Source organism: Nicotiana tabacum, chromosome 10, assembly GCF_000715075.1.
Source record: "Nicotiana tabacum cultivar K326 chromosome 10, ASM71507v2, whole genome shotgun sequence".
NCBI classification, from domain to species: Eukaryota; Viridiplantae; Streptophyta; class Magnoliopsida; order Solanales; family Solanaceae; genus Nicotiana; species Nicotiana tabacum.
In genome coordinates this window covers 143,597,442-143,618,318 of record NC_134089.1, presented here as the reverse complement: position 1 = coordinate 143,618,318, position 20,877 = coordinate 143,597,442, and the positions used below count along the sequence as shown (strand labels likewise).

At 38.3% G+C, this 20,877-nt stretch overlaps 2 protein-coding genes across 3 annotated transcripts; both read left to right on the top strand.

The window, feature by feature from the left end:
* The first annotated feature begins 2,673 nt into the window (after nt 1-2,673).
* Nucleotides 2,674-7,664, top strand: LOC107815173 (uncharacterized). Of its 2 annotated transcripts, none has more exons than XM_016640707.2 (4): nt 2,674-3,647; nt 4,811-5,338; nt 5,464-5,689; nt 7,313-7,664. In XM_016640707.2, exons 1-3 carry the CDS (start codon nt 2,835-2,837, stop codon nt 5,572-5,574), a joined length of 1,452 nt encoding a protein of 483 aa, XP_016496193.1. In that variant the 5' UTR covers nt 2,674-2,834; the 3' UTR covers nt 5,575-5,689; nt 7,313-7,664. The 2 variants fall into 2 exon arrangements, with proteins under 2 accessions (XP_016496193.1, XP_016496186.1); XM_016640700.2 differs by having other exon boundaries at nt 4,811-5,353.
* A 117-nt stretch (nt 7,665-7,781) lies between these two features.
* On the top strand, nt 7,782-10,610 carry LOC107815167 (uncharacterized). The gene is made up of 3 exons (XM_016640685.2): nt 7,782-9,265; nt 9,372-9,902; nt 9,995-10,610. The coding sequence occupies exons 1-3, from the start codon at nt 8,474-8,476 to the stop codon at nt 10,106-10,108; spliced, it is 1,437 nt and encodes a 478-aa protein (XP_016496171.1). The 5' UTR covers nt 7,782-8,473; the 3' UTR covers nt 10,109-10,610.
* Nucleotides 10,611-20,877: the final 10,267 nt, after the last annotated feature.

Sequence of the window (20,877 nt, the reverse complement as noted above, 5' to 3'; positions counted from 1 at the left end):
TTGTGAGATTTCTTGTTGAATTTCAAGGTTTGAGCAAGATATTGGATGAACATTAGCTTAGGGATTTCTCCTTTCACTATAGGTCACTTCTACTCTCTAAAAATATCAGATATTCCCTTCAAAGCTGGTCCGTTATGTCTATTTATCGCGATAGGGTCGGGTTAAAAGAAATTAGATAAATGAAACCCCAACGCCGATATGTGGTAGCATATGCGACCATATAATGCTTATACGGTACGCAAAATGGACCACATAATAGCCCTCCGAAACTGGGCACTTCTACCTCACTCTTGACCGGTCTGCGGTCCGCAAACCTATTCTGAGGTCGCATAATGCACCGTAGAACTTCCCTCCAAAATTTTTGTAATGGAACTGCGATAGGTTGTGTGGCCCGAAAAATGATTATGCGGCCGCATAATGGTCTAAAAATTTGCCCAAGTTCTGCTTCAGTTTGCAGCAGATCTGCGATCCGCAGATCAGTTATGCAATCGCAGAATGGACCGTAGAAACTCCCTGCACTTCCAAAAAATTTCTTCAACTCCCTAACGCACTGTTCAACCTAAAAAGTCCGAACTCCATCAACGCATAAGTCTACCTTGGCATCACGAAACCCCGAGTTTTAGGTAAAATTTTACGGAGCCTTACATCCTCTCCCGCTTAGAATCATTCGTCCTCGAATGAGGGTCAAAAGTCGTCATTAGCATCCGCTGTGATTCAACTATTACTTCACATACCAGCAGTCCCCAAATTTTTGACTAACTCCCTAAATTTCTAAAAAATTTGGTAGTGTTTTCCCTATAATTGGGCCTATCTACCTGTCAGAGAATCCTAGAAACCAATCCTAACAATACAACCACAACGATATGAAACAATATGGAAACAACACCAGCAACAACGCCATAAACATTGCAATACCAAGAGGGAGTGTCCTTAACATAAGTTGTACATGGGAAATCATAATTTGCAGAAAATTAGCTCTTAACATCATGGATACAATTACATAGCTATTCAAATAAATTAGGTACTTCTTCTTCATCTATTCCTCGGCTTCCCAGGTGGCCTTCTCAACCTGTTGGTTGCCATAACACTTCCACGGAGGCAATCTTTTTATTTCGCAACTTCTGAACTTGCCTATCAACAATGGCAATTAGAATTTCTTCATAAGTTAGTCCTTCATTAACCTCTATAGTCTCAACCGGAACAATAAGTGATGGATCTCGAACCACCTTCTTCACATGGATACATGAAACACTGGGTGAACTAAAGACATCTCTAGAGGTAGTTCTAGCCTGCAAGCCACCTGATTGATGTACGTTCTGACATAGCTTGGACTCAATTTCCCCTTCTTACCAAACCGCATTACCCCCTTCATGGGGAAACCTTCAAGAATACCCAATCATCCTCTCGGAACTCCAAATCCCTACGACGTATATCCGAATAGGACTTTTGATGACTCTAGGAAGTTTTCAACCGTTCTGTAATGATCTTAACCTTCTCTATAGCCTGATGCACGAGGTCAGTTCTGCGATCTATGGTCCAAATATTTGCCCAAGTTTCTGCTTTAGTCTGCGACAAATCTGCAATCTGTAAATCAGTTGTGTGATCGCATAAAGGAGTGCAAAAATACCCTGCACTTCCAAAAAATTTCTTCAACTCCCCAACGCACGGTCTACCTCGGCACCATGAAACCCCGAGTTTTAGGTAAAATTTTATAGGGCCTTACATCAACTCACCTTCCCCATAATTCCCATGTTTCTTGTACTCCCCCCCCCCCCCCCTCCCGACTCAATTTCCTTCAATAATTTAAATATTCTTTTTAAAATTCACACAAACCCAAAGGAACTAATGTGCTACTTTATTTTTTCACACAAGAACAACGTTAAAATTTGAACTTGATAACTATTTTGTTGAAAAAGAAAGTATCTTTTCTACAACATGAAAGGAAATTACTCGTTTTGTTGAATGAAAGAAAATATTTTTTCTACATTATGAAAAGAAAATACTCAGTTTGTTGAAATGTGAAAATATTTTTTCTATATCATGAAAAGAAAGTGCTCGTTTCGTTAAAATGAAAGAAAATACTTTTTTTACATCATGAAAAGAAAGTACTCGCTTTATTGGGGGAAAAAATACTTTTTCTATTTCAGAAAAAGAAAATACTTAGTTTGTTGAAATGAAGGAAACTACTTTTTCTACATCATGAAAAGAAAGTACTCATTTTTTGAAATATTTTTTCTATTTCAGGAAAAGAAAATACATAATTTGTTGAAATTAAAGAAAATAATTTTTCTATATCATGAAAAGAAACTACTCGTTTTGTTGAAATGAAAGAAAATACTTTTTTCTACATCATAAAAAAACGTTCGTGTTCATTTAATTGAAATAAAAGAAAATATTTTTACTACAAGGGGTTGGGGTGGGTGGATTGTGAGCTGGGTATAAGGTAGAGAAGGTTGGAAAAAAGTTTTGAAAAATATATTTTTTTTATAAAAAAAATATAGTTTTCCAATTAAAAAAAAATAAGTTGACGGAAAAATATTTTTCAAAATATTTAAGCTAACCGAATGGATAAATAGCAAAATATTTTTCAAAAAATATTTTGCTTCCTACCAAAGACACCCTAAATCCACAGTAGTTAAACCAAAAGAAACAGAAAAAAGTTTTAGATGACAAAAAGTTTCACGTGACATCAATTGGTCAACTTTTCAGTTCTCACTTCTCCCCATTCTTGACAATGTACGAGAAACACAGTCGATCAAAACAAGAAACAAAAATCTGAGATCTGGTCATAACACAGTTACCCAGTTCAGGCACTAATCACACTCTCTAATTCCATGCTCAGTTCATCAAACTCTGTAGAAAACATGCCCATGGTTCCAAGATTTCTACATAGCCAAAACCGCCTCAAAGATCTTCTCTTACTCTTCTCCACACTTGTAATCTTCTACTTAATCTTCCTTCTTCACCATCTCCACACCCCTAAAACCAACTTCATCCCTAACACCGACTATACCCCCACCACCCCACCCCGCTCCACTAATCTCTCTCTTTCTCACCTCTTTTTCTCCATTGCCGCCGCTTCTTCCTCTTTCTCTCTCCGTCTCCCTTTTATTAACCTTTGGTACAAACCCAATTCCACAAACGCTGTAATTTTCCTCGACACCCCAATTTCCACTACCCTCTCTGTTTCCTCACCTCCAATTCTTGTTTCCTCTGATACTTCGAAGTTTCCTTATTCTTTCCCTTCTGGTCGTCGTTCAGCAATTCGGATTGCTCGTATTGTTAAAGATACTTTTGACTTAGCTAAAAATGTAAACTTTTCGAACACCCGTTGGTTTATTTTTGGTGATGATGATACTGTTTTTTTCACGGAGAATTTGGTTAGTGTTTTGTCGAAATATGATTATGAAAAGTGGTATTATGTTGGGTATAATTCTGAGAGTTATGAGCAGAATGAGAAGTATTCTTTTGATATGGCATTCGGGGGTGGTGGGTTTGCGCTAAGTGCTCCTTTGGCTAAGGTTTTAGCTGGAGTTTTGGATTCTTGTTTGATGAGGTATCCTCATTTGTATGGAAGTGATTCTAGGGTTTTTTCTTGCTTAGCTGAGCTTGGAGTACGTTTGACCCATGAACCTGGATTCCATCAGGTTAATTAATTTTAACTTTATTACTCAATTTTGTTTCTGGGGTTTATTTTTCTTTAGCTACTGCTTCTTTTCATTTGTCCTTGAGCCCGAGGGTCTTCAGAAACAACCGACTCTACAGTTTATATTTCATTAATGAAACTTGAAGTACAATGTTTGAAATAGACCAAGATGGAATTTTGGAGTTGGTTTTAATGAGATGAACTTACTGGACGATCTTAAGATTCATTTATTTGATTTATGTATTCCTAATTTGGTAAAAGCATGAGGGAATTTATAAACCGTGTTAGTGCTATGTTAAATAGTTAATTGATTTGTGAATGAATCCTTTTTGTCAAGTTGATGTATGTGTTATCATAGTATCAGAGGGAAATGTTTGATCTTTTCATATCTTTTGGTTGATTTGATTGGCAGCCCATTGAAATTATGGACACTTTGTTTAGCATGTTTTCAAAGGAGAATTTTTCTCTTATTTTCCTTCAATAACGTTATAGTTCTGCAATTGCAATAAATATTTTGAAGACTTGCTCCCATAGAAGTAGTGTTTTAGGCTCTTTGTTATATTTATATGTTTTTCGTATGCAGCCGTTTGCAAGCTTATGAGTCTAGCCCCAAAGTTTGTTTCTTTGCTTATGGAAGTTCAAGGGATAGCCTTTTGACAGTGCACATCAAACTATGGAAACTCTGTTTAGCATGTTTTTCAAATTTTTTTCTCTTATCTTTTTCTTCAATAAAATTTGAATTCAAACTTAGGGCTTAACAACCCCTTCAGCAAAGAAATTGTGCACCACCCCGCCCAAGTTGGCAAATTTAATAGCATTGGCAATTCAAGTGAGGCTTGTTCAAATTTCAGCCCAATCAAATGATCAGCGGCTGCCAATATATCTCATAGTAACAAAAATGGGTCAGCCAACCTAGAAGAAAACACAAATAGACATAGGTCAACATTTCGATAGAAATACTGATTTTATGTGTTTTATATTTATGTGTTCTTGGCATGCTGCCTTTTTGTGAACTTTATGAGTAAACCTAACATCAAAGTTTGTTTCTTTGCTTATGGAAGTTATATGGACCAGCCTTTTTTGGTGCAGTTGAGAGTATATAGGCCACCTAGGATGTTCTTAATTTTAGTTTGTATATGAAGCTAAAGTTGATTCCATTAATAGGTTGATGTTCGAGGAGATTTATTTGGTATCCTTTCCGCACATCCATTATCACCTCTGTTATCACTTCATCACTTGGATGCTGTGGAGCCACTTTTTCCTGGCATGACCAGGATTGCAGCCACGGAGCATCTTTTCCAAGCTGTCCAGGCTGATCCAGCTAGGATTTTCCAACAAACAGTGTGCTACAACAAGTCCAACTTACTGACAGTTTCGGTTGCATGGGGTTACGCAGTTCAGGTGTTTGAAGGGAACGAACTTCTTCCAGATCTCCTCTCACGACAGCCAACATTTAGACCATGGAAAAGGGGTAAAAGTGTCGCTGCAAAATATATGTTCAACACTAGGGTCTTACCCAGTGATCCATGCGAAAGACCTGCGGTCTACTTCTTGCAAAATGTTCTTTCTAGTAGAGATGGCATATGGAATGAATATGTAAGACACGATGGGAACTGCGTAAGAAGTAGTCCGACAAAAGAACTAGCAAAGATAAGAGTCTTCTCGCAGAAGCTAGCCTTTGATGCTGAACAGGTACTCTGCTTGCATGTAAACCCTGAACTTTGTTTATATTGTTTTTCTATTGTTGCTGTTCCTTCCTTTGTGGTGTATTGTTATCTTGCACTTCCTCTGCTGAATATCTGAGTTTCCTGAATCAGTTGAAGGCGCCCCGTAGATCATGCTGTGACATTTCATCACCTATCAATGAGACGATGATAATTGGTATTAGACAATGTGGGTATGATGAGTTGATCTCGATGCAAACGTAGAAAGATCCTCGAAATTGCTCTAGACAAATGATCTGTCAATATATGACTGGACGCACGAGCGGGGATCATGCAGTGTCTTGACAGGAACTCTCTCTTCATTTCTGAATTTTACAAGGTACAATTTCTTCTTACAAAGACATCATATGCCTTCTCCTTCCACCCTTGCCTTGTTGATTAACACAAGACTGTTTCTCCCAACACTATTCCAATTTCCGATTTCTAAATCTGGATCATATAAAAGTCCTTCCTCTCATTATGGCAATATGTTTTGCCTTTTCTGATCACTTGTTAGTTGTTGCTGTGCCTATTTCTGTCATTTGCTTATGATTGTGAATCCTTTCCTGTTTCTGGCATTTGTAGAGTTCAGCTTCTTGTCCTAACAACCTTCTTGAATTCGGCATCATCATTTTGTGCAACAATTTGAATTATAGCTTTATGGAACCTTTGAACTAACTGTTCCTCCCATATCCCTGTGCCTATTTTAAGGGAGGTCAGTTGTGTTCGCAAGTAGTTCAAATATTGTTCCCGGAAATTGCGTCTAGGTATCTAATACTAATACTTCATTTTTACTACTCTTAATGCTGTGTTTAATCTTATTTATCATGTCATTTTCCTGGAAATTGCATCTAGATATCTGATTTGTTTGCATTTAAGTACCATAGTATTTGAATTGTCTGCATTTACGTATATGGTAGGCCTGTCTAGTGTCACTCTTCTTTCTTCTTATGGGGGCTTAACTCCAGAACATTTGGGGAAGAAGACCTCTGCAAGTCTTTAATTAACAGAAGGGGATGTTTTGACCCCTTTTTTCGTATTTCTTTTACACAATATTTACTACGTGGCAAGTTTTAAAAGTTGATTAAATGGAAATTTCCTCAGAAAATTTATATGCTCACAAAAAGAAGAGAGGTTTGTAATTGAAATGCATAGAACAACTGATTTAATTTGCAAATGTTTTCCTGGCTAGTAGTGTTCTGTCTTATATATTAAAGCTCGTCATTGTTTAATATTTTGCTAATTAAATGCCTTGTAACTTTTTCGTACGGTTTGAATATCTGTTACTCCCTCCGTTCCAGTTTATGTGAACCTATTTCCTTTTTGGTCTGTTCCAAAAAGAATGACCCCTTTCTAAATTTGAAAACAATTTAGCTTAAACTTACAATTCTACCCTTAATGAGAAGCTTTACTAACCACACAAATACTGTGGGCCCCTTTTTGACTTGTTTAGGACCACAAATTCCAGAAGTCTTATTTTTTCTTAAACTTCGTGCCCAGTCAAACAGGTTCACATAAATTGGAACGGAGGGAGTAATTGAATAGTTAGTTTAGGGAGTCGTTAAAATCTCAAGATATATTTGGTAGTTTGCACTGTAGTGTGAAATATAGGGGCCTTGGCAGTAATAACAATCATGTTTCGAGTCAGAGTGCATTATTGACATGCTGGAAATTAGCTGGGACATATCAGAGAAGTCCTGAATGGTGTATGCACTGTTAAAAGGAAAACTGCAGAACTCCGTGTTCCTAAATTTCTTGTCCTTTTGGCTCTCCCTTTTGGGCGTTGGCCCAAGTATTGAATGGGTTAATTTGCAGCAGTTTGATCTTACCACAGCCAAGATTTTAAGTTTCTTGCAACAAGTTTTTCATTTCCTTTGAGACTGAAAGGATTGTAAAGTTAAGCTTGTTCTCTTACTCATGGTTTGGAATAGTGAACACCATTTCCTTCTCCTTGTCATTGCAGATTTTTGCGATTGTTACTCTACCTCTTCTAATATTAAGGCACCCTAGTTTGAGGGGGTAATGTGTCTTGCATCTCTTTTGGAATGAGTACTAATCACTCCTCAGACACCTTGGTCGCCTGTCAATTCCACGGATCTCATGGCGAAAGCAAGCTATGTGCTTATAATTGTATTGGTGTATTCTGACATACCGCGGATTGAAGTTGTTCTAATTTTATAGGAACTATGATTTGATTTTAGGCATTTGTAACTGGAGAAAGATGAATTGTATAAATAATAACTTCAGCTGGAGCTCGTATCATGTATCATTTAATGTTCAATAAGAAATTACTGTGGATATCAAGTTTTACTGAATCCTTAACTGTTAGTTTAATTCTTACAATCAGTAAATGTGATATCTAAAAGAAGCAGACTTAATGGTGAATCACACGTTGAATAAGCTGATCAAGCTGATTGTCTTGATCTCTGATAGTTTAATTTAGTACTGTGCATGTCATTTTTCATATGAAAAATCACCCTTTATTATTAGAATAAATCACTTTATGAAATATTGGAATGATTAATGATTAGTGAAAGAAAAAACTAAGAACAAGTTTGGCATACATAAAGTTAACTTTCACTTGTTGCAAAAATTGAGGCAAATCTGTTTTTAAATTTGGGGTTGGTAAACTTGTGCTTCCAAAGATAGAAGGTCACCAAGTTCGGCAACCGAACCCTTAATTTAATATCACAATCCTTAATTTACACACGTCACATATTCATTTCATACATTGACTTTTATCTTAAATGTGCAAAAACGCCTTCTGTTTTCTTCATTTTCAGTCAGTTTTCACATCACATTGTTGACTCAGTTCCACCAAATCTGATTGGAGTTCCTCAAAAGATTGATAAAGAAAGATGGCGTTACATATTCAAAGTAACCTAACTTTCCCAAATGTAACCTAACATATTCATCAGTGTCTTAATTCCAAGTACTCTTTTGCTGTAATTAATAAACACATATGAAGATGTAACCTATTTTCCAGGGCAATAAGATTGTCAAATTTCTCCTGCTTTTCTTTGGCTAAGGACTCCGGGTCTAAAGGTGTGATTGATAGCTTTTACCAATAACACTAAATTCCTTTAAACCCCTTCTTCCATTGTCCTCAATTCCATCCTCAGAAATGCAGTTTTTTCAGGTTCCCAATAAGGCGCAATATTCCCCCAACCCTTTAAAAAATCTTATAATTATATCCTCTTTTGGTTGCATGATTTATCTTGTTTGTACCATCTTTCTTGCTCCTAACAACAACAACAACAAGCATTTCCATACCTCAGTTTCATTACAGGATGATGAATTATCATCCCAAACCAATCTTGATCATATTGTTTTTGGAATTGCATCCAATGAGCAATCTTGGTCCAAAAGAAAGGAATATGTTAAGCTCTGGTGGGAACCCCATATAATGAGGGGATGTGTGTTTCTTGAAAAGATGCCACCTTTTTCATCAAATGGAACATCTAATGAGTCTCTGCCTCCCATCTGCATTTCTGAGGATACTTCTCGGTTTAGATATACGCATAGAGGTGGGACACCTTCAGCTATTCGTGTGGCACGTGTGGTCTCTAAGACAGTGGCGCTTAATCATTCTAATGTAAGATGGTTTGTGTTTGGAGATGATGACACCATTTTCTTCCCTGAAAATTTGGTGAAGACACTTTCTAAATATGATCATGACCTTTGGTACTACATTGGCACAAATTCAGAAAGCTATATGCAGAATAAGTTTTTCTCCTATGATATGGCTTTTGGTGGAGCTGGTTTTGCTATAAGTTACCCTTTGGCAAAAGTTTTTGCCAAAGTCTTTGATTCATGTATAGAAAGATATCCCCACTTATATGGAAGTGATGGTAGAGTTCATGCCTGTTTAGCAGAGCTTGGTGTCGGCTTAACACGCGAGCCTGGTTTTCATCAGGTGCCATTTTCACTTACGTCTGAATTTCTTATAAAATACAGTTAGGCTATTGAGAATTTTGCATTTCTAACTTTCTTGTTCTGTTTGTGTGAAATTGAAATGCTAGATGGATTTTCATGGAAATGTGTTTGGAATGTTGGCTGCACATCCCATTAGGCCATTGGTATCTATGCATCATATGGAGGCAATCGATCCTATATTTCCGAATATGACAACAGTAAAGGCTGTGGAGCATTTGTACAAGGCAGCAAGCTTCGATCCGCATCGGATTTTACAGCAAACAGTGTGCTATGATCGTTGGTTTTCTTGGACAGTTTCAGTGTCTTGGGGATATGCTGTTCAAGTGTTTGATAGGAATGTGCTTTTGTCAGATGTTCAGCGCGTGCAAGAGAGCTATGCTCCCTGGAAAAGGAGTCATTTAGGTGGATTATATGACTTCGATACGAGGAAATATGAATTTGATCCGTGCAGAAGGCAGCTTGTTTATTACTTGGACAAAGTGTTTTCTGGGAGCAATGGAACTGAGACAATTTACAAAAAGAAGACATCTGAGGAATGCAAATTTGACATGACTTCACCAATAAGACTAGAAGAAATCAGAGTGGTATCGACCAAGTTAGTCCTCGACAAACAACAGGTGCCATTCTCGAGCTTAGTACTGTTCTTTCTCTAAATTCCGTGCATTCTAAAATTTCCTTATTGTCTAATTTGATCTAATGTGATATGCAGTTGCTAGCTCCAAGAAGGCATTGCTGTGATTTATTACATTCTACCTCGGGTAATGTCATGGAAATAGGGATAAGAGAATGCAAGGAAGATGAACTAATTTACATGCACCATTAGTGCAGTATATTCTTGACAGTCAGCATAGCTATCACCATTTGATGGTTTCCCCAATTGCCTGATCCAAAATCTCCATTCCTACTAAATTATGAATATGAAGAAGCCAATTCTGTTGTGTTTGTTGAAGTCCCATTGCTCCTGGAAAGAAAAGATTTTGAGCATAAGGACTAATACCAAGCCTACCAAGAAAGCCAGCAGTTTTTTCAAGGCAGAATTTTTGTTTTCTGAGCATTTAAGTTCAATGATCAAAGAGAATTCAACCAGACATAATAGGGGGGAAGCTTTTTTCTTTCAGAAGTCAGTTTTGTACATGTATTTACTTGGATTAGATGTATACGTCAGGAAACTAGGCACATAAACAAATTAACAACATACATAGAATCTTTGTGACTGGAACTTTGTTCAAGATTTTCTTTCTTTGTGGCTTGACTTTTTCTCTTGCATAAGATGCGCCCATTTAATTGTGGGATTAGACTGAGTTTGTTGTTGTTGTTGTACGATACACCCATTTAGCCGTAAATGTAGCAACAAGTTGAGACTTATGGTGGACTTGTTTGAACTATGACCCTTGTTCCTTTGCAAGCCACTGCCTTGAAAGCGATTTTGGCTCGACTGAGTGCAAATCGTTAAGACCGGTCGCTCCCCAAGGTTCCACAGCACCTCCAAACACGAGCTCTCGTGGTTGGAAGTTTGGAATTTGCATAAACCAATTGCCTAGAAATCGTTTAAGAAGAAGAGAAGGTGAAAGTATTTTTCTGTGTTTGAAAACTTCACAAAACAATTCCTAATATAGATAAGATGTTAGAGTTGTTACAAGAAGGAGAATCAAATTGGGAGCTACGGGAAGAAAAAAAAAGTTGTTACCGAATTTACTTTTAGTAGCCTCTTTCCAAACACTAGCATATATTGATCTCATTGCTTCATTATAAGTCTTTTGGTCTTCTTCTATTAAATAGATTGACACTAATTCATCACTCAAAATATCAAGATCAATATTTTCAGTCAAGAAAGAAATGATAAAGTCAGGACCAAAGCTAGTTTCAATTCTCCATCTCTTACTCCTATTAAGTTCATTTTCATGCTCATTAGTAGTAGCACTAGAAGACGGCAAAATATGTGAATTAACACACATAGATGTAGAAGCATTATTAGGCACATCACTAGACAAAATATTTTTCAATGAAAAAACATGCTCAAAAAATTCTGCATCTCTAGATTCACAAATAGAACTATTATTCAAAGACATAAATCTATACGCAACACTATTTTGAGCATAACCAATAAAAATAACATCAAAAGTCATAGGTCCAACAGTTACTTGTTTAAAATCAGGTAGACCAACCTTAGCCAAACACCCCAACACTTTCAGAATTTTCAAGTTAGGGCCAAACCCTTTCCATAACTCATACAGGGTTTTATCTAACTTCTTGTGAGGGTATCTACCAAAGTGATATAGTATTTCTTTCCACCTTTACTAACAATGTTCTTGAAATCTGCTAAGTCTGAATGCGCTAGTTCAAGCAATTCTGTCTTTCTACTAGTTACATTCTTAAAAGGCTTTTTGATATGTTTTGCCTCTACACAAACAGGACAATTAGAAAAACTATCGACATTAACTGCAGGAATTAATTTTATTTTTCTAAGTCTTTTAATAGAAGCAATATTAACATGACCTAGTCTATCATGCCACAAATCAATGGACTCAACAACATAAGCAGAATTGAAAGTACTAGCATTATTAGTAATCTCTTGAGCGTTGTTCTATACAAATAAACCCCCACTAAGGTAACCCTTCCCAAAAAAAGTCTCCCCCATGAGAAATAACAACTTTATCAGATTCAAAAATAAGTTTAAGACCTATTTTATTGAGAAGCGCACCAGAAACTAAGTTTCTACGAAGGGAGGGTACATATAGAACATTGTTCATGGCTAAGGTTTTTCAGAAGTTAACTTAAGGAGAATTTTTCCTTTTCCCATAACTCCAGCTATAGTGGATTACTCATGTAGACACACTCGCCATCAGCAGTTTCCTCAAATTCGTGAAACAACTCCTTGTTGGCGTAAAGGTGCTTTGAAGCGCCTGTGTCTAGTATCCAGTCAGTCTTGTTAGCCACCATATGCATCAACGACCACAAAAGCAATAACATCCATCCTTGGTAAGGTTAGCTTGGACTAGAGTTTTTCCTCCATGCTTTGAGCTTTGTCCTTGTCTCTAGTTGCATTGGAAAGCCTTCTGACCAATTTTGCCGCAGACATAGCAAGGTCCTTTCGACTTTTGAATATGGCCCTCCGGCTTATTGAAATAATTCTGCTTCTTCACTTGTCCTTTTTTCTGATCTTTCTTCTGTTTTCCTTTAAATCTGTCTTTCACAAAAGTACCAGAAGATGCCACAAGGTTAGCTTTAGAACAATTAAGAGAGAGAGATTTCATCATCCCTTAAGTCGTTCAACCTCCTCATCTTTAAGACGGTTTGCTTCCTCAGTTCTCATGTGACTGATCAATTCTTGAAAATTTAAGTTTTTCTTCTTGTGTTTTAGTTGATTCCTGTAATCACTCTAGGAAGGTGGAAACTTTTCAAGCAGAACATTAGCATGAAGAATCTCACACATTTTCATGCATTCGTTCAAAACATGAGTAGTCAAGTTCTATACTCGTGAACCTGCTCCATGATTGACTCATCATCAACCATCTGAAACTTGATCCACTTTCCAAACGTAATCAACTTCTAATTGTTCAAAAAAAATTAAAAGTTTCTGGGACCAATGCTTATAATTGTTTCCATCTAAAGGCTCAAGCTTTGACAGATCAGGAAGTGCTTATTCAAAGTGGTGGTAGCCATTGGTCAGTATTATATGTAGAAGTCGCTTTCTAATAAGATAAATAGTAGATAATATTGACAAGGAACAAGATGGAAAACAAGAACAACTTACCAAAAAATACTATGTCGTGGCAAGCCACTGCCTTGAAAGTAATTTCGGCCCGACTGAGTACAAATCGTTAAGACTGGTCACTCCCCAAGGTTCCACAACATCTCCAAACACGTGCACTCGTGGCTAAAAGTTTGAAATTTGCACAAACCAATTTCCCAAAAGTCGGTTGAAGAAGAAGAGAAGATGGGGTATTTTTCTATGTTTGAAAACTTCACAAAACATCTCCTAATATAGATAAGATGCTAGAGTTGTTACAAGAAGGAGAATTAAATTGAGGGTTATGAAAAAAAGAAGAGCTCCTACAGAATTCAAGTAGGAGTTACAAGAATTCAAGTAGTAGTTACAATAATTTAAATTATAGCTGTTACAAAGCAATAAATCAGACGTTACAGAATTCAATTCAAAGAGAATGAATTTCGACATATTTTGGTAAGCATGTATTTTGACACTTTTCTGATAATCTCAAAAAATAAGAAATAATTTTACCAAAGTAATCAGCTCAAGACCAATTTCTTATGTGCGTGAGGCCACTCCCTTTTACTAGCTCTTTCCAAGCCCAACAAAGAGCAATTCAATATAAGGAGAAGAAAAGGAATTTTCACAACGAATGAGACACTTTATCTTTCACAAAAGACAAAGAAGTAAAGAAGAAAAAGGGACCACAAGAAAATCTTTGGCTTTGTATTATCAAGTATAAATAATGCCAACAACCTATAATCATTCATAATTTTTATGCATTGACATTGCTTATATTTCTTTTACATCATCGGATGAAATCAACCTACAAATATATGTAACTCTTCATATCAAATATGTTAGGCAAAATAGCCTAAGTGAAACTTGTAGTTGAACATTTTGATATGTACTTCGCAGATTTTTATTTAGACGTATCAACTTGATCAAAACAAATTCATTAACGTGTTGACCGAGCTTATGTGCCGTTGATATGGTTGATATGGTAAAAGTGTGTGTATTTCACACGGATAATGTGAATACGAGGATTCAATCCCAAAAAAACACAGTTCCCTTGGATGAGTTTCTTGTTGAAGTTGTAAAATGCTGATTCATGTATGGTTAGAGGTTTTTCATAATATCCTTTCTATATGTTTCTGGTGAAAAATAATATGCTATTGAGGATGTCTTAGTGATAGGGGGATTAAAATACTGAGTTTTATATTCGACCTTTCTATTTTACACAAAATAGATGAACCTCTTCTCTAGTTAAAATTATCTAAACTTATAAATCCAACTTTATCGACATAACATTTTAGGTCCAAAAACAAATACATACCCTCTTCACTTTTTTATTGAATGAGATTTCCACTTGCTCCAATACCACTATTTATTGCTCGAATTTTTAAAATATAAAAATTGCCATTAATTAGTTGTATATGGGTAAAATCGAGCTCGATGCTCGATCGAGCATCTAAAACTGTAGGCCAGAGTCGGCACATATTTAATTGGGTAGAAGTCAAAATTACGGGTAAAACCGAGCTCGAAATTGAAGTTCGAAGTTCGATCTGATGTCCAGCATGGTCAGCCAAGATCGGAATACGATATTTTCGGACTCAAAGCATCATCAAATCAAGACCATCAGATTTGCCCTCGAGTTTATCGAAGGCATAACCAATCCTATTTCTAATGGCCTCGAGAAAAAAATTGCCAATTCACCGGACAAGGGTCCAAAATTCTTGCCATTAACCAATCATTATGGCGAAAAGCACAAAATTAGTCAAAAAAGGAGCCAACGGTCTTCAAAATCAAGGGCTTAAATTTTTTATAGAATAAAATAATACCTTAAAAGGTAGGTCTCCCTTAATATATAAAGGGGACTTAGTAATTCATAAGAAGAGCTGGTAACATACATCAAAAAGCAATATATTATTATCTCTATCTTTGTCACAGTTCATTTTACTCTGACACTGATAATATTATTTCTAGCTCGAGGGAAATTAATCTCACAAGGCTAAGATTGCTCTAACTTGCGTGGTTTACATTTATCTTTCTATTATTTACTTCCATATTAATCTGATTTCTCACTTTGTAGTATTAAATCACGTATCCTTATAACTGCGTATAAATTCAATTGTTATCCGATTTTGAGGGTAAAGAGTTTGGCGTCCACCGTAGGGATAAGGATAATAATAGTCATTTTATACAAATCTCCATAACACACACTACTTCACACTTACTCTTTGAAATGACTTTGATTTCATGCTAAAAATGACAAACTCTCAATTAGCACCCCTGTATATCGACAACGAATCTGGTCATCAAGCTAAGAATAACAACATGGTTCCTGGTAACGTTGGTTCACCCACTGATCCCGTTGGAATTCGGATCGCGGATCCGGTTGATGTTAATTCTCTTGTGTACTTCTACGTAAATGTACTTACCGACCCTGAAAATAGCGTCCGTTGTGGAGCCTGATCGGCAGCATGAAACACACAAATCATTAAAGAAGACAGGATCAGCCTACGAATGATATTTGAAAAGCTACAAGCTCAACAGGTGGCAATAGCTCAGTTGTAGAGTCAAAGCCAGGCACCGAGCAGGGTTGAACCCGATCCGCCCCAAGAAGCCACCCGCAGAATTGAACCGGTTGTAGTGAGGTCGAATGAACAAGAATCGGGCGCTAGCCCCGAAATTATAAAGATGCTCAAGGAGCTGACAAAGCGGATAGAATAAGGGAAAAAGAAAATCGAAGCAAACGACAAAAAGGTGGAAATCTACAATTCCAGGGTAGATCAACTCCCAGGAGCACCTCCGATATTGAAATGACTGGATTACAGGAAGTTCGTGCAAAAACCTTTTTCTCCTAGTGCGGCTCCGAAGTCGATCCCCAAGAAATTCCGTATGCTTGAAATACCTAAGTATAATGAGACGATCAATCCAAACGAGCATGTAACCTCTTATACATGTGCCATCAAAGGGAACGACTTGGAAGACGACGAGATCGAGTCTGTTTTACTGAAAGAATTTGGGGAGACCCTATAAAAGGGAGCCATGATACTCTAATTACTCTTTTTCTATGCTTGTAGACTCTTTCATAAAAGCAAATGCCCATGCCACCAAGGTTGAAACCAGAAAATCGGACCTTTTCAAAGTCAAATAGAAAGATAACGAGATGCTTAGGGAATTCATGTCCCATTTTTAAATAGAACGAATGGATATGTCGTCGATCGCTGATGATTGGGCCATTCAGGCTTTCACTCAGGGACTCAATATTCGAAGCTCGGTGGCTTCACATTAAGTGAAGCAGAATCTGATAGAGTATTATATCGTTACCTGGACCGATGTACACAATTGGTATCAATCGAAAACCAGGGTCGAAGATGATCAACTCGAGGCCCCTTCGAAGTCTGTTTATCCTACCAGAACCCTCAACAGAGTTAAGAGAGACATCAATTGCGAACCAGGATCAAACAGGGATCGGTATCAACCATATAATAGAGATAGGAGGAGCAGTGGGTCCGGGCGGAACCCCATTAGAAATGAAAAGAGAAATGAAAAAAGTCGAAGCAACCGGGGGCTCATGACCAAAACATCTTCCACAGGTCCATCGGTCCTAAAGAAGCACCGAGGCTATCGGAATACAACTTTAATATCGGTGTTGCCGACATCGTATTTGCCATCGGGCAAATTAAGGAGACAAAATGGCCTCGAACTCTACAATCCAATCTAGCTCACGATCATAGAACGGAAGATTGTTGACAATTGAGAGAAGGGGTAGCCCGACAATTCAACAATGGGCACCTTCGAGAATTCTTGAGCGACTAGGACAAGAATCATTTTAGGAATTGGGATTCTAACAAACAGACAGAACAAGAAGATATCGAACCTTAACACGTCATTAGTATGATCACTGGTAGAGTCGATATCCCACAAGAGTCGATGTTGAAATAGACCACAGTGTCGATCACCAGGGAAAAATGAAATCGAGACTACATACCTGAAGGAATCTTATCTTTCAGCGCCGAGGATGCGAAAAGAATCATACAAACTCACTATGATGTAGTGATGATATCTATACTCGTAAATAAAACTAGAATTAAACGTGTGTTAATTGATAACGTGTTTTATAATCCTCGATGACTCCGACGCAACCAAATCAATGGTTGAAGAGCTGGGACAGGTTATATTAATCGAGCATCTGCCCAATCGAAAGGTATACCTGGGCATGGGATTAACTCCCGAGCTAAGGAAAAGATTTATTCAATTTGTTATAGTTAACATAGATTGTTTTGCTTGTTCCTGTCTTGATATGGCAAGGATCCCATCGGAGATAACCACTCACAAGCTAAGCCTGGACCCGAAAATCAATCCGGTCAAGCAGAAGAGAAGGCCCCAGTTCAAAGTAAAATATGCTTTCATCAAGAATGAGGTATCTAAACTCCTTAAAATAGGGTCCATTCGGGAGGTTAAATACCCGGTATGGTTAGAAAGCGTAGTGGTAGTCCCTAATAAAGGGACAAATTAAGAATGTGCATAGATTATAAGGATTTGAATAAGGAATGTCCCAAGGACTCCTTCCCTTTACCCAACATTGATCGCATGATCGATGCAACAACGGGCCACGAGATCCTTAGTTTTCTCGATGCCTATTCCGGGTATAACTAAATACATATGACCCGGGTAACCAGGAAAAAACTCCTTTCATCACTAAATTCGGCACGTACTGCTATAACGTAACGCCATTCGAATTAAAAAAACATTGGTTCCACTTATCAACGCTTAGTAAATCAAATGTTGGAGGTAAAAATAGGAAAAATGATGGAAGTTTACATTGATGATATGTTAGTTAAGTCCCTGCGAGCAGAGAACCATTTAAAATATCTGCAGGAAACCTTAAGCATATTAAAGAAGTACAATATGAAGTTGAACCCAGAAAAGTGTGCATTTAGAGTCGGATCAGGAAAATTCATCGGGTTCAAGGTATCCAACCGAGGGATCGAGATCAACCCCGACAAGATCAAAGCTATCGAAGACATCACGATCGTGAACAACGTAAAGGCCATGCAGAGGCTAACCGGGTGCATAGCCGCCCTGGAGCGATTTATTTAGAGGTCATCCGACAAGAGCCACCGATTCTTTGCACTATTGAAAAAGAAGAAGAACTTCTCATGGACTTCAGAATGTCAACGAGCTCTGGACGAGATCAAAAGATACTTATCGAGCCCACCGATGCTTCACACACCAAAGACAGACGAACAACTGTACTTCTACTTAGCGGTCTCGGGAAGAACAAGGTACGCAATTCCAATTTATTATGTTAGTAGGACCTTAGGTGAGGCCGAAACTAGGTACCCTCACCGGGAAAAATTGGCGCTCGCTTTGCTAAGTGGCCCTAGGAAGCTAAAACCATACTTCCAGTGTTACCTCATATGTGTCATAACTACTTCCGTTAAGGAACGTTATGCATAAGCCCGAACCCTTGGGCCGTTTGGCCAAATGGGCCGTAGAAATTAGTGGTATGATATTGAGTACCGACCTCAGACCGCCGTTTAATCCCAAATTTTGGTAGACCTCATGGCCGACTTCACACCGTCCCTAATATCCAAGTTGGAAATAGTTATTGGTTAACTGAGGGACTTCTTCGGGACTCTGGACCCTCTTTACGAACGGTGCTTCGAACGCAAAAAGGTCCAGACTTAGTAACGTACTAAAGCCGCCAACAGGTAATATAATTAGACGATCTATTAAGACTATGAAATTAACTAACAACGGGGATAAATATGAGGCCATGATTGCAGGCCTTGAATTATCCAAAACTTTGGGGGCAGAGGTGATCGAAGCCAAGTACGACTACTTCCTTGTGGTAAACCAAGTTAATGAAACATTCGAGGTCAGAGAAAAATGAATGCAGAGATACTTGGACAAGTTACAGGTGACATTAAGTCGGCTCAAAAAATGGACTTTGCAACATGTACCTCGGGATCAAAATAGCAAGGTCGATGCCCTCGCTAACTTGGGATCATCGGTCAAAGACAACGAGTTCAAATCGGGAGAAGTCGTGCAGCTTATGAGATCGGTGGTGGAAGAAGTCCACACCGAGATCAACTCAATGAGTCTAACTTGGGATTGGAGGAACAAGTACATGGAATATCTCAGGACCGGAAAACTGCCCTCGAACCCGAAAGAATCGGGGGCCCTTTATATAAAGGCAACCCGATTTAGCATGTCCAAAGACGGAACCCTATTTAGAAGATCATTCGATGGCCCACTTGCAATATGTCTAGGGCCTGGGGATACTGAGTACGTTCTGAGGGAAATCCACGAAAGTACCTGTGGAAATCATTCGGGCGCCAAATCACTGGTTGGAAAAATAATTAGAGTCGGTTACTACTTGATCGACATGGAAAAATATGCAAAGGAATTGGTGCGAAAATGTGATGGGTGCCAAAGACACGCTCCGATGATTCATCAACTTGGGGAGCTGTTGCATTCGATTTGGTTTCTTCATGAACGATCATGGCAACAAAATCGAACGCAACAGCCCCCCAGGTTGATGAATCATCGGAGTGTATCTTTGGTACCCATCACATTTTCGCACCAATTCCTTTGCATTGTTTTCCATGTCGATCCAGTAGTAACCAGCTCAGATTATTTTTCCAACCAGTGATTTGGATCCTGAATGATTTCCACAGGTACATTCGTGGATTTCCCTCAGAACGTACTCAGTATCCTCATGCCCTAAACATATTGCAAGTGGGCCATCAAATGATCTTCTAAACAGGGTTACGTCTTTGGACATGCTAAACCGGGCTGCCTTAATATGAAGGGACCCCGATTCTTTTGGGTCTGGTAGTTTTCCGATCCTGAGATATTCCACGTACTTGTTCCTCTAATCCCAAGTTAGGCTCGTTGAGTTGATCTCGGTGTGGCCTTCTTCCACCACCGATCTCATAAGCTGCACGACTTCTCCCGATTTGAACTCGTTGTCTTCGACCGATGATACCAAGTTAGCAAGGGCATCGGCCTTGCTGTTTTGATCCCGAGGTACATGTTGCAAAGCCTATTCTCTGAACCGACTTAATGTCACTGTAACTTGTCCAAGTATCTCTGTATTCATTCTTCCCTGACCTCGAATGTTCCATTAACTTGGTTTACCACAAAAAGGGAGCCACACTTGGCTTCGATCACCTCTGCCCCAAGGTTTTGGCTAATTCAAGGCATGCAATCATGGCTTCATATTCAGCCTCGTTGTTAGTCAATTTCATAGTCTTAATAGATTGTCTAATTATAATACATGTTGGCGACTTTAGTACGATACCAAGTATGGATGCTTTTGCGTTCGAAGCACCATCCGTAAAGAGGGTCCAAAGTCCCGAAGAAGTCCCTCAGTTAACCAATAACTTTTTCCACCTTGGATATTAGGGCCGGTGTAAAGTCGGCCATGAGGTCTACCAAAATTTGGGATTTAATGGTGGTCCGAGGTCAGTACTCAATATCATACCCACTAAATTCTACTGCCCATTTGGCCAAATGGCCCAAGAGTTAGGGCTTATGCAGAACATTCCTTAACGAATAAGTTGTTATAACACATATGGGGTGACATTGGAAGTATAGTTTTAGCTTTCTAGGGGCACTTAGCAAAGCGAGCGCCAGTTTTTCCAGGTAAGGGTACCTAGTTTCGGCCTCACCTAAGGTCCTGCTAACGTAATAAATTGGAAATTGCGTACCTTGTTCTTCCCGAACCAAGACTCCACTTACCGCTATCTCCGAGACTTCTAAGTACAAGTACAATTATTCGTCTGTCTTTGGTGTATGAAGCAGCGGTGGGCTCGATAAGTATCAATTGAGCTCGTCTAGAGCTCGTTGACATTCCAAAGTCCATG